This window comes from Rattus rattus, chromosome 9, assembly GCF_011064425.1.
Source record: "Rattus rattus isolate New Zealand chromosome 9, Rrattus_CSIRO_v1, whole genome shotgun sequence".
NCBI lineage: Eukaryota > Metazoa > Chordata > Mammalia > Rodentia > Muridae > Rattus > Rattus rattus.
In genome coordinates this window covers 72,623,417-72,635,495 of record NC_046162.1, presented here as the reverse complement: position 1 = coordinate 72,635,495, position 12,079 = coordinate 72,623,417, and the positions used below count along the sequence as shown (strand labels likewise).

The window sequence follows — 12,079 nt, the reverse complement described above, 5'->3', positions numbered from 1 at the left end:
AAGTTTGGGTTTCTAAGCACAACTTGAAAATACATGAACTAAAACTAAATCGTTGTTGACTCTTTACCCTGTGCTGCTGGGTGACAAAAAACCCTAGATTCTAGCAAAAGAAGAATAAATGCAAAGCTGTGAAGGAAACCACGTCTACCTCAGCTGTGAAACTATGAAACGATCGATTTCCACATTAAACATTCAGTCATGCTGTTTATATCCTTATCTGCGAGCAGCAATCAATCAACCCAAGGTGAGGTGTCCAAGTTCAAAACCCGGTCCTAGTTGTGAAAAGTACATCTTTTCTTTTTAATTAGGAGAAAAAATAAACACCTAAGGGTCTGCCATTAAAAGAAAATGCATATAAATTTCCATTTGGAAAAAAAAAACAAACTTGAATTTGAAAAAGTAGACCACCTTTCATACACTTCAGTAGTTTCTAAATTCTAACTTGTTACTCTGAGAGCGCCGACAATTATTTACCTACAAGGCATAAGAGTTCAAAGAGTTCGCCCAGAGTTAACAACGCGGCTGGCCCGCGGGTCTCCACACATGTCAAGTCTTCCAGCAGGACACCTGGTACATGATATGCCATTTTAAAGGGAACACGGTACCTTCAAAGAGGTCATTAAATACAGCCAGTACAAATGTGCCATGCCCACATCCTGAACAGGGCATTAAAAAAAATTTTTTAAAGCCCTCAGTTCTTCCAACCAAAAGATGAAAATAACCATGTCCGCCCACAAAATGTCCTCTTTAACCAAAGTGTTCAAATCCTGAGTGTATAAAGAGTTAAATAAATATAAACCGATAGTCTCAAAAAAAAAAAAATGTGAAGGCGTTTCTGACGGCCCCACACGTGAGACAGCTTTAAGTTTTGCAGTACAACTCTGGCCCACACACCGAGTCTTTTAAAGGGTCTAATGCCCACAGCTTAACTTGTTTAATGACGCCTTCGCTGTCTAGCAAAAATACTGGTGGGAAGCCCCCTGCCTCCGAATACAAAGAAACCTTCAGGTCAGGTAAGCAGAACTCAGCGACTAGGTAAAAACGCCATACTCATTCCCGGCTGGAATCGATTCCCAAAGTCTCATTTAAAACAAAAAAAGAAAAAAAGAAAAAAGAAAAAGAAAAGCAAACTTTCAAGCAAAAATTCTAAACTCCAGTCACCACCCGCTTCTCACGGCTTCGGGTGTCCTTCCGCGGCCACCGCAGCAGTGCGGGCGCCCACCTGTGGAGACGGCCGGGCAGGTGGGCAGCGCGCCCAGGGCCCGGCCTTCGGGAGACAGCTCGGAGTCGCGCGCGTCCTGGGCCCTGGAGCCGCTGTCTGCCTCGGCCGCGCTGGCCCCGGAGGCGCCTGGGGAGGCGGACGGCTGTGTGTGGCCGGCCGCTGCAGCTCCCACCGCCAAGCCTCCCGCAGCTGCCCCAGCCGAGGCGCCGGGCCTCCCGCCGCTGAGGCCCGGCTCGGACGCCCGCCCCCGCCACCGCGCCACTCTCCTCTGGCCGCGAGCCGGCCCGTCCCCGCACCGCACTCCCCTGGTTACTCACCCCGGGACCGGGTGGCAATAGCAGCAGCGCCAGCAGGAGCAACAGCCACCGGGCCGGCATGGTGGGGACGTGGCCCTGACTCTGGGCCCCGCCGGTCGGTGTTGGGGACCGCGCGGACAGAGGGCTGGACTGGGGCGCCGCGACGACAGCGCGGCACCGGCGGAGGATCGGTGGACACGGAGCTGACTGGGCGGCGGCGACACCCCCATTTCCAGCCCTATAAGTGCCTTGTGTCCCGGCTTCTTCCGGTCGGGGCGGGCTAAAGGGCGGTCCCGGGGGCGGGGCTGGGGAAGGCAGAGTCACTGCCTGGATGGGGAGGAGCCTGCGTTGTTTTGTGGGCGTGGTAAGCGCGGGAGGGTGGGGTTAGAGGCTGACAGGGTGCTGGCTTCTGGCTGCCTCCGATCTTTGGGCGCTAGAAGCTGAAAACCAACTCTTGGCTTTGGGTATATGTGGGCGCTGTGCTTCTGAATGGAGAAGCTTGTCCAAAAGCCAAGGGGAAATGACATCTGCCACCCCACAGGAAGCCCCACTCGCCGGAGGAAGGACTCACGGCGCCAGGTTTGGTCTGGAAGAAGGGAATGCCTACAGTCCTCCATCTCTCCGCTGCCAGCCACCACTCACTAAGGTTGCCTAGGCGACCTCTAAAGCAAGGGTTTCAGCAGCTGGCGGAAATTCGGCCCTAGAGTTCACTGAGGAGGGTCCTCCAGCTGTGCCTCATCCAGCCCGAAGGCCCCTTTCTTCCCTAGCCTTGCCCTCAGGAATTCCCCCCCAAGTCATGTCCAGCAGCCTTCCGTTCCTCTCGGAATGAACCACAGCCAACTCATTCACCAAAAATTATAAGGAAATCATGCAGGCTTCTTGTGTCACACGTGTTTACGTGACCTTCGTAGATGTGGCCGGGTGAAGCTTGGGAGGACATGTGTCACAACTCTTTCGAGGGAGTGGGTGGGCTGAGGACTCCAAGGTCTATTTAAGGGTTGTGGGTTATTTTTTTTTTTTTTTTTTTTTTTTTGGTTCTTTTTTTCGGAGCTGGGGACCGAACCCAGGGCCTTGCACTTCCTAGGCAAGCGCTCTACCACTGAGCTAAATCCCCAACCCCAGGGTTGTGGGTTATTAATCAGAATTAATGAGCCCAACAAGTTGTTTGGTCACCGGGTCCCAAGCTGCCCTCCACTGAGCTGGAAGAGGGAGGGGAGAACTTGTTTATAATAGGAAAGACAAAACATTCAGTGCTCAAGGAAAAAGTAGCTTATTATTATTCTAGCAGAAAAAGGGAGTCGATGCCCTGTTGGTAGAGCACTTGCATAGCTTTCGGGAAGTGCTGGGCTGCATCTCCAGGCCTCCCTAAACTGGATGTGTTGACCCACACCTGAAACCCCAGCACCCTGGAGTTGGAGACAGGATCAGAAGTTCTAAGTAATCCTTGGCTACCTAGTGAGTTTGAAGCTAACCCAGGTTATGGGGCCATGGGACAAGGAGAGCAGGGGCTCCTTTGACAGCCTGTGGGAATTTTCAGGTTTTTGAAGAGAAAAGGTTATCCTGGGGGGAGGGGGACAGAGCAAAGAAGTAATGTATGGGTGGTAAGGGGTTAGGGGTGGGCTGGGCTAAGGGCCCAGTCTGTGTGTGCTTTGGGTCAACTTTATCCAACTGTAACAGACAGAACTGTCCCTAGGAAGACCAGTCCTGTATCGAGAAAGAGTTCCTATTCCCACCTCTTCCCCCACAACCCGGAGCAACTCCCATCACACTGTAGAAGCCAGCACTAGCTTGTGAAGGGGGTTTTGGCAACTTTGAAAGCAGCAGACACAATCTGAAGTGTTACCCACAAGTCTCCATGCAAAGGAGTTTGGGATTTGCAGAGAGAATGGGGAGGACTAGAAGCTCCAACACTCCTGAGCACGGAGGCTGGAGTAGCCACGGAGCAGGCCAGTGATGCAAGCTGCCGACAGGACCTGTAAGACCATATGCTTTGGGTTTTCAAATAAAGGAGCCTGGAGCCAGTGACGTGACTCACACTCAGCAGATAACAACGTGTGATGTGCAAGCCTGAGTTCAACCCCCATATTAGTGAAAGGAGAGATGGACCTCCTGGAAGTTGACCTCTGACCTCTCAGGCACATTGTAGCACATGCATTCACACGTCACAGTCACACAGTAATAAACTTTTTACTTTTTTTTTTTTTAAGTTTGATTAGACAAACTGCTTTGCCCTTAAGCATGCGTACTGCTTTCCCAGAGGATCCATGTTCAAGTCCCATCTAACACCCCTGGTCTCTGGGGGGGGGCGGGGCATCTGCACTCATAGATGTACACACAGACATGCATAAATTAAAAAACAAATATATTTTTTCTTGCGTATTTTCTCCAACATAATAAATCTAGAGGTGGGCCTGGGAATGACAGAAGAGGACTGTCATACCAGCTTTTAGGGAGGGAGAGGCTCCAGGGTTAGTAGTTCAAGACCAACTTCAGCTACATAGTCAGTTAAGGCCAGCCTGGGCTACATGAAACACGACCTCAAAATGCAAAGGGAGGAAAAGGTCTAAGAGTGGAATTGCTGGGCTGGAACTCTTTGACAATTTCAAATGTCACAGTGACCCTGTAAAGGTAGCAGATGGAGCACAAAAAGGAAGGGTGACCTCAATCTGACTCATAAATCAGTTTTAAACAAATTATTCTGAAACAAACAGAAGCCGAGGAACACGAGGCAGGCAGGGGTATTTATCTTGCAGGGACCTGATGGAAACCCTTGGCTTTAATCCTGCTATGTTCTTAGAATTTCTTCTGTACCATCGAGTTGTTCTTAGGATTAACCAGCCTACATGCCTGTGTACTTCTCCCCTTGATGGACGATTCAGACTGACAAGTGCTGGTGTTTTATTTATGGTCGAGTTACCATAATCTTGCTCCAGAGTCATACGCAGAAAAAAAAAATAAAACAACTCCTTACTTATGTTGAAGCAAAAGCTGGCATCACGGATGACTATAAAAACCAAACTATTTTAGGGCTTCCGTGAAATAGTAATTCATCTTCCTGGAGTCTCGTTAAATAATTCCCTTTTTAAAAGGTCAAGATGAGATGGCTCAGTGGATGACGGTGTCTACCTGCTGTCGAGCCTGACCACCTTGAGTTCAGTCCCCAGAATCCACGTGGTGGGAAGAAAAACCTGACTCCCAAACTTGTTCTCTGAGCTCCATATGCACACCGTGGCACGCATGCCCACACAAGTACATGCACGCACACGTAAGTACGCATAACTAAAAAAGGAAAAGTCAAGGTTACAGTTTTAATGCAAAAATAGGCTACCACATAAAATACATCACATACAGACACACGCATTCATATATGCACACATTACACTCAACAAAGACTGACAGAATTAGGTATGTCTGCAGAGGTGAGAGGAAGTGAATTAACCAAATCTTATTTTTATTTTTCTTGAAGTTTCTAAAAAAAAAAAAAAAAACTCATTTCCAATACCTTTCGAGCTTCCTTCCTTACTAATTCAGGCTATGGAGAGCAGAGTCTAGAAATCAGTGTTTTACATTTCCCACAGGTGCCTGGAGGCAGCTGGTATCAGGCCAGCAGAAAAGAGCCAGTGTTCAAATGCACTAGCAGTGAGCCCTTAGTGTTTGTTTTAGAAAATGCTGCCATCTATCGGAAGTTATGACCTAGACTTGGAGGCTTTTTTGTTTAGGTTTTTTTTTTTTGTTTTTGTTTTTTTTTTTTTTCTTTTTCCTTATTATTTTTTTTTTTTTTTTTTTTTTCCCGGAGCTGGGGACCGAACCCAGGGCCTTGCGCTTGCTAGGCAAGCGCTCTACCACTGAGCTAAATCCCCAACCCCTTTCTTCCTTATTTTTATTTCATGTGCATTGGCATTTGCCTGAACTGGCATTTTTATGTGAATGTATGTTTGTGTGAGTGTGTTAGATCCCCTGGAAGTGGAGTTACAGACAATTGTGAGCTGCCATGTGGGTGCTGAAAATTGAACCTGGGTTCAGACAGAGCAGTCAGTGCTCTTAAACTCTGAGCCATCTCTCCAGCACCATTTTTTTAGGTTTGTTTTTTTTTCCCAAGACAGGGATTCTCTGTGTAGCCCTGACTGTCCTGGAATTTGTAGACCAGACTGGCTTCAAACTCAAAGACTTGCCCCACCATCACCCAGCAACTTGGAAGCTTTGTTTTTCTTTTTTTTAAAGATATATTTTTTTTTTTTTTTCGGAGCTGGGGATCGAACCCAGGGCCTTGCGCTTCCTAGGCAAGCGCTCTACCACTGAGCTAAATCCCCAACCCAGATATATTTATTTTATGTATGTGAGCACACTGTAGTTGTCCTCAGACACTCCAGAAGAGGGCATCAGATCCCATTACAGATGGTCGTGAGCCACCATGTGGTTGCCAGGAATTGAACTCAGGATCTCTGGAAGGTCAGTCAGTGCTCTTAACCGCTGAGCCATCTCTCCAGCCCGACTTGGAAGTTTTTAATCCCGTTTACAATGTAAAATTTTGAATTCATGGTTGATAAGTTGACTTGCACAGCTACTTACATTTTTTTTTAAACGACGTCTGTTTCTTTAGTGTGGGGAGGCACTTGTGTGTGGAAGTCAGAGGACAATTTTCAGAAGCTGCCTCTCTCTGCCCACTGTGTGGGTCTCAGAGATCTAACCCAAGTCCTGAGGCAATCCTGCAACCGCCTTCACCAGCTGAACCATCTTGTCAGCTCTTTTGAAAAAGCCATCTCACGGCCATCTGTAATGGGGTCTGATGCCCTCTTCTGGTGTGTCTGAAGACAGCTACAGGGTACTTATATAGAATAAATTAATCAATTTTTTTTTAAGATTTATTTATTATGTATACAGAGTTCTGCTTGCAGGTACACTTGCATACCAGAAGAGGGCATCAGATCCCATTACAGCCGGCTATGAGTCACCATGTGGGTGCTGGGAATTGAACTCAGAACCTCTGGCAGAGCAGCCAGTGCTCTTATCCTCTGAGCCATCTCACCAGCCCCCTAATCAGTCTTAAAAAGGGAGGGGGAGGCGATTTATGAAAGCACACGGCACATCTTTTAAATCAGAGTAAACTCATTTTTTTGTTTTATGACCTCCAAGCTATTGTCTGGACAGACTTGAATTTACAATACTTGTGGGGTAGGTAGGTATTAAATAAAATGATAAAAGTCCTTCCTAATGTAAGGGTTGAGGAAAACTCAAAAACTTGGTGTAGTTTCATCTGTCGACTCTTCCTGTGAGAGAAGGGGAATGAAAAAGGTTGTGACTCTTGCTCTAAGGACTTCTGTTGCCACAAGATGACAGCCAGCATCCATTCTGTCACTACTGTATGTGGATTCTTAAATGACAGACACTTGGCCTCTCTCCTGCTCACTCCTTCCCCCTTTCCCTCCCCACTCCTTTCTTCCCTGTTGGGGATCAGTCTCTAAGTATGCCAGGCAAATGCTCTCCCACAGAGCTATCTCGGGCACAAAGGTTCTTTCTTATGTCTCCTGGGTGCTGCTACTACAAATTGTTTGCTGTTATTTGGAAATGTGCAAACACCTGCCTTGAGGGTCATCTTGTGCAATAGTTCTATCGGTTAGGTATTAATTAGGCACATTTTACGGAGGACACATTAAGCCGGGGCATAGTGGTGCCTGCTTGTATTCCCATCATTGGAGTGGCCAAGGCAGGTGGACTGCTGGGAGCCTGGGGCCAACCTTGACAACACAGATAAAACTCGAGGTCAGTCTAGGCCACAGAGCAAAACTAGAAGACACACTAAAATCTAGAAAGGCGAAAAGCCCAGTATCACAACTAGGGAGAGGCAAAAACCCAGTTAGAGGTCCGGGATGGGATGAGAAGGACAGGATTCCAAGCTACCCTCGACTACACTGCAAGTTAGAGGCCAGTTTGGGCTGTGAAGCTCTACTTCAAAAACAACCAAACAAGCTGGGAATAGTGGCCCAAGGCCTTAACACCAGCACTGAAGAGACAGAGAGGCAAGAGGATCTCTGTGAGTTCAAAGCCAATGTGGTCTGCAAACTGAGTTCCAGGACAGTCAGAGCTACATCATGAGACCTGCCTGGGGGAAAAAAAATCAGAAAAAGAAAATAAGGATTAAACAAACAAAACTTAAAAACTATCAGACAAGAACTCAGCGATCTACTTCATTTCAGAGCTCCCTTTAGTTATGGCAGAAGCTAAGCCTAGTTCCACCCTTACCTGGGTGGTTTGGGGGGTTTTTTGGGTTTCTTTTGGTTTGTTTTTGTTCTTTTGTTTTTCCTCGAGACAGGGTTTCTCTGTGTAGCCATGGCTGTCCTGGAACTCACTTTGTAGACCAGACTGGCCTTGAACTCAAGAGATCCACCAGCCTTTTTACCTCCCAAGTGCTGGAATCAAAGGCCTGCACGGCCACCCCTAACACTATCACTTGTATTTATGCACGAGGACGTGCGTGCATGCCTCTTGTGGAGGTCAGAGGACAACTGACAAGCGTCAGTTCCCTCCTTCCACCTTGTGGGTCCTGGGGATTGAACTCAGGTCATCAGACTTGGCAGCAAGCACCTGCTGAGCCATCTCACTGGGCCCCGGTTGTTATTCTTGCCCTGTGCCCATAGTATTATGACAATGTCCTGTGACACCTGCTGTAAGTGTAGCTTGAAGACAGTGGTCGGGCTGGCAGTTCCTGGAATACCAACCACGTTCCCCCTATATTTGAGAGGATTGGTTTTAGAACCCACTACATCTACAGATACCAAAATCAAATCCCTTATATATTAATACAATGGCGTCACAGTTGCACGTGTCTATGCATGGTTTCCTGATATCTTGCTGGGTATGACCGTCCTCACAAGACACCTCCATGTCCTCACTGCCCAATCCCCAGATCCCCTATGTGGCCTAATTCCATAGAACTCTCTGGAAATTTCTCTTGGACAGCTCATGAGCATCCTGCCTCTAGGACAATCTCCAAGGAGGTCTGGTTTCATCCTGTTTTCCCCTGGGCTATTGTTTCATTCCGGGCTGGTCAAAAGTTCTTGAACACATCCTCCTTGGACGTGGCCATTTCCCAGATTTCTCCTTGCTCTTTTCCTTCCTATGAGACTATAGGCACCCACACACGTATGGTACCTCCCCAACACCGCACACACACACACACACACACACACACACACACACACACACACACACAGAGAGAGAGACAGAGACAGAGACAGAGACAGAGAGAGATATCACATAATTAAAAATAAATCTTTTTAAAAAATAATTAAACCTAAGCTGACTTATTATTTAGATAGAGTCTCTAGCATGGGCTAGCCTCAGACTCCATATGTAGCAAAGGATGGTCTTTCTGATTTTCTGCTTCCACATCCCAAGCGCTGGGATTACAGGTTTGCATTACCTCAGCAGGTTTAAACTGTTGGGAATGGAACCCAGGACTTCATGTCATTTATAATTTCAGCCCAAATGTTAGCCAGGCTTAGATAAACAAAAACCTGGCCTAGGACTAAGGAGATGACCCAGTGGATAAAGCACTTGCTGTGCAAATCTAAGGACCTGAGTTCAGATCCCCAGACCTATGTGAAGCTGGCTGTGATGTCAGACATCTGCAATCCAATACTTCTGTCAAGATGGGAGACTGAGGCAGAGGATCCTCAGAAGCCGTGGGCTAGCTAGCCCATCACACAAAGCAGCAAACAACAGACCTTGTCTTGCTGGGCAGTGGCAGTGCACACCTTTAATCCCAGCACTTGGGAACCAGAGGCAAGCAGATCTTTGTAAGTTCGAGGCCAGCCTGGTCTGTAGACCAAGTTGGAGGACAGCCAGAGCTACACGCAAAAACCCTGTCTCAGAAAAAAACAACAACAACAACAACAAAAAAAAAACCCTAAACCAACCAACCAACCAACCACACACACACACACACACACACACACACACACACACAGGGTGGGAAGAGACCTTGTCTCAAAGAAGATGGAAGATGAGGAATGGCATCTGAAATTGTTCTCTTGTGTGCTACAGGCCTTGTGTACATATGCCTTCCCTCCTTCCCTATACCTTCCTCACCCACATAAATAAAAACAAAGAAGTGGTATATCTACTTAATACTATTTGGCCATCAAAATGGATGAAGAATAGAACAAGGTCTTTTGTTGTTGTTGTTGCTAAAGGTTTATTTATTTTATTTGTATGAGACACTGTCACTGTCTTCAGACACACCAGAAGAGGGCATCGGATCCCATTACAGATGGTTGGGAGTCACCATGTGGTTGCTGGGAATTGAACTCATGACCTCTGGAAGAGCAGTCAGTGCTCTTAACCGCTGAGCCATCTCTCCAGCCCGAGAACCACCCCAGTCACATAAAGAACTCAAGTGGATAGAGGCAGAATCCAGCTCGAGGGGAGGCCCCAAGGCCTGACACTGTTACTGAGGCTATGGAGGACTCATAGAAAGGGACCTATCATGACTGCCCTCAGAAAGACCCAAAGCAGCTGAAAGAGTCAGCTCTTGGCACCCAACCAAGGAACAGAAGCTGCTGACGACCCCTGTAGTTGAATTAGGAAAAAGCTGGAGGAAGCTAAGGAGAAGGACGACCCGGTAGGAGGACATCAGTCTCAATTAACCTGGACAGGATTTTTCAGTCTCCATACAATCATCATTCTGGGGCCAGGTTTATTTTAATTTTCTTTTTTAAATTGGTCAGATAACCCCGGGCTGCAGAGGCTGTCCTGTGCGTCGCCGGGTGTCCAGTGGCCCCTCTGCTCTCACTTGTACTCCGTTCCTAGGGATGCTATAATCACGTGCTCAAAGCCAAATGCTTTACGGCAACAGCAAGGGCGTCAGTGGGTGGAGGCTCTTTCTTGCTGGAGATGTGAGTAGCACCCGCAGTGCTTTGGTCTCCGCGCTCCTTGTGGAGCATTGCCCTCAACAGCAACAAATACACAAAGAGAGACCATATGCTGGACAACAAAAGAAGTCTGTAGTATGAGAGCAAACCTCTGAGATGGCATCCCCAAATACCCGTGCTCTTGGCCTCACCTCCTTGTGTGGGGCCCTCCCCCACTGTCCCAGCGCTGGTCTACGGGATCGGTAAATTGTGGGAAGTGATGGCATGCCCCTTCCAAGACAGGACATTTTGCTGCTTTCCTTCCTCCTTCCTTCTGTCCATCTCTCAACTCTCAAAGGAGAGTAGGCCAGCTTTGTGTGTGATAAACAGGGCTAGAGAGACCCGTGCGGTTAGGAACTGAGGCTCTCTGCCTGCAGCAGAATGAGGCTGGGAGTAAGTGGAAAATCCAATCCGGTGGAGCCTGTAGGCCAGGGTAGACATCAATGGAAATTTCACCAGTGGTCCAGAGCCAGAAGTACCGGGTCAAGGCCCTCTGGGTTTATGATGTGCATATGCTTCCAGGAAATACATAAATGTCTGTTGTAAACCACTGGTGTGCCCCCCTACTACCACAACCACCACCAGTGTGGAGGCCAGAAGAGGGTATCAGATCCCCTGGAAGTGGAGTTAACAGGCAGTTGCCAGCTGCCTTACACAGGTGCTGGGAACTGCACTGAACTCAGCTCAACTCACGTGTAACCACTGAGCCATCTCTCCAGTTCCTAATATCCACGAGGCAGGGTCTCATTTAGCCCAGTCTGTCCATGACCTCTGTAAGTACCTGAGGCTGATCTTCAGTTTCTGATTCTCCCACCTCCATCTCCCAGTGTTGGTTTTGTGGATGAGAACCACCACACCCAGCTAAGCTCACTGTCCTCAATAAATGAAAGCAATATATAATCTGTGGGACGCCTCTAAAGCAACCCTTAATGTGAAAAGGACAGTTTTTAATTCCTGGTTAGAAAAGAACAAAGGTCTCCATTAACACTGGAAGAATCTATTTTAAGAAACTAAGGCAGGGGGCTGGAGAGATGGCTCCAGAGGTCCTGAGTTCAATTCCCAGCAACCACATGGTGGCTCACGGTCATCTATAAATGGAATTCAATGCCCTCTTCTGCTGTGTCGGGAGAGAGCAACAGTATATTCACATACATTAAATAAATAAATCTTAAAAGAAAGGAAGAAAGAATGGAGGAAAGAAAGAGACAGAGAGGGCTGGAGAGATGGCTCAGTGGTTAAGAGCATCGGCTGCTCTTCCAAAGGTCCTGAGTTCAAATCCCAGCAACCACATGGTGGTTTACAACCATCAGTAATGAGATCTGATGCCCTCTTCTGGTGTGTCTGAAGACAGAGACAGTGTACTCATATAACTAAAATAAATAAATCTTTTAAAAAAAAAAAAAAGAAAGAGACAGAGAGAGAGGGAGGGAAGAAGGAAGAAAGGAAGGAAGGAAGGAAGGAAGGAAGGAAGGAAGGAAGGAAGGAACTAAGGCAAGTATGATGGTGCATGCCTTTAATCCCAGCACTTGGGTACAGAGGCAGGTGGATCTTTTGAGGTCAAGGCTAGCCTTGGCTACATAGTGAGTTCCAGGACAGCCAGGGCTACACAGAGAAATCCTGTCTTGGAAAAAAAAAAAAAAAAAAAAGCTAGA

At 47.5% G+C, this 12,079-nt stretch overlaps 1 protein-coding gene across 1 annotated transcript in view; it reads right to left on the bottom strand.

Moving 5' to 3' along the window:
* Ern1 (endoplasmic reticulum to nucleus signaling 1) overlaps positions 1-1,771 on the bottom strand; it is a 90,633-nt gene extending 88,862 nt beyond the window's left edge. Inside the window, exon 1 of the mRNA XM_032912182.1 lies at positions 1,540-1,771. Coding sequence (XP_032768073.1) covers positions 1,540-1,599 — 60 coding nt within the window. The 5' untranslated portion in view covers positions 1,600-1,771. The remainder of the gene's footprint in view (positions 1-1,539) is intronic.
* Between the last annotated feature and the right edge of the window lie 10,308 nt (positions 1,772-12,079).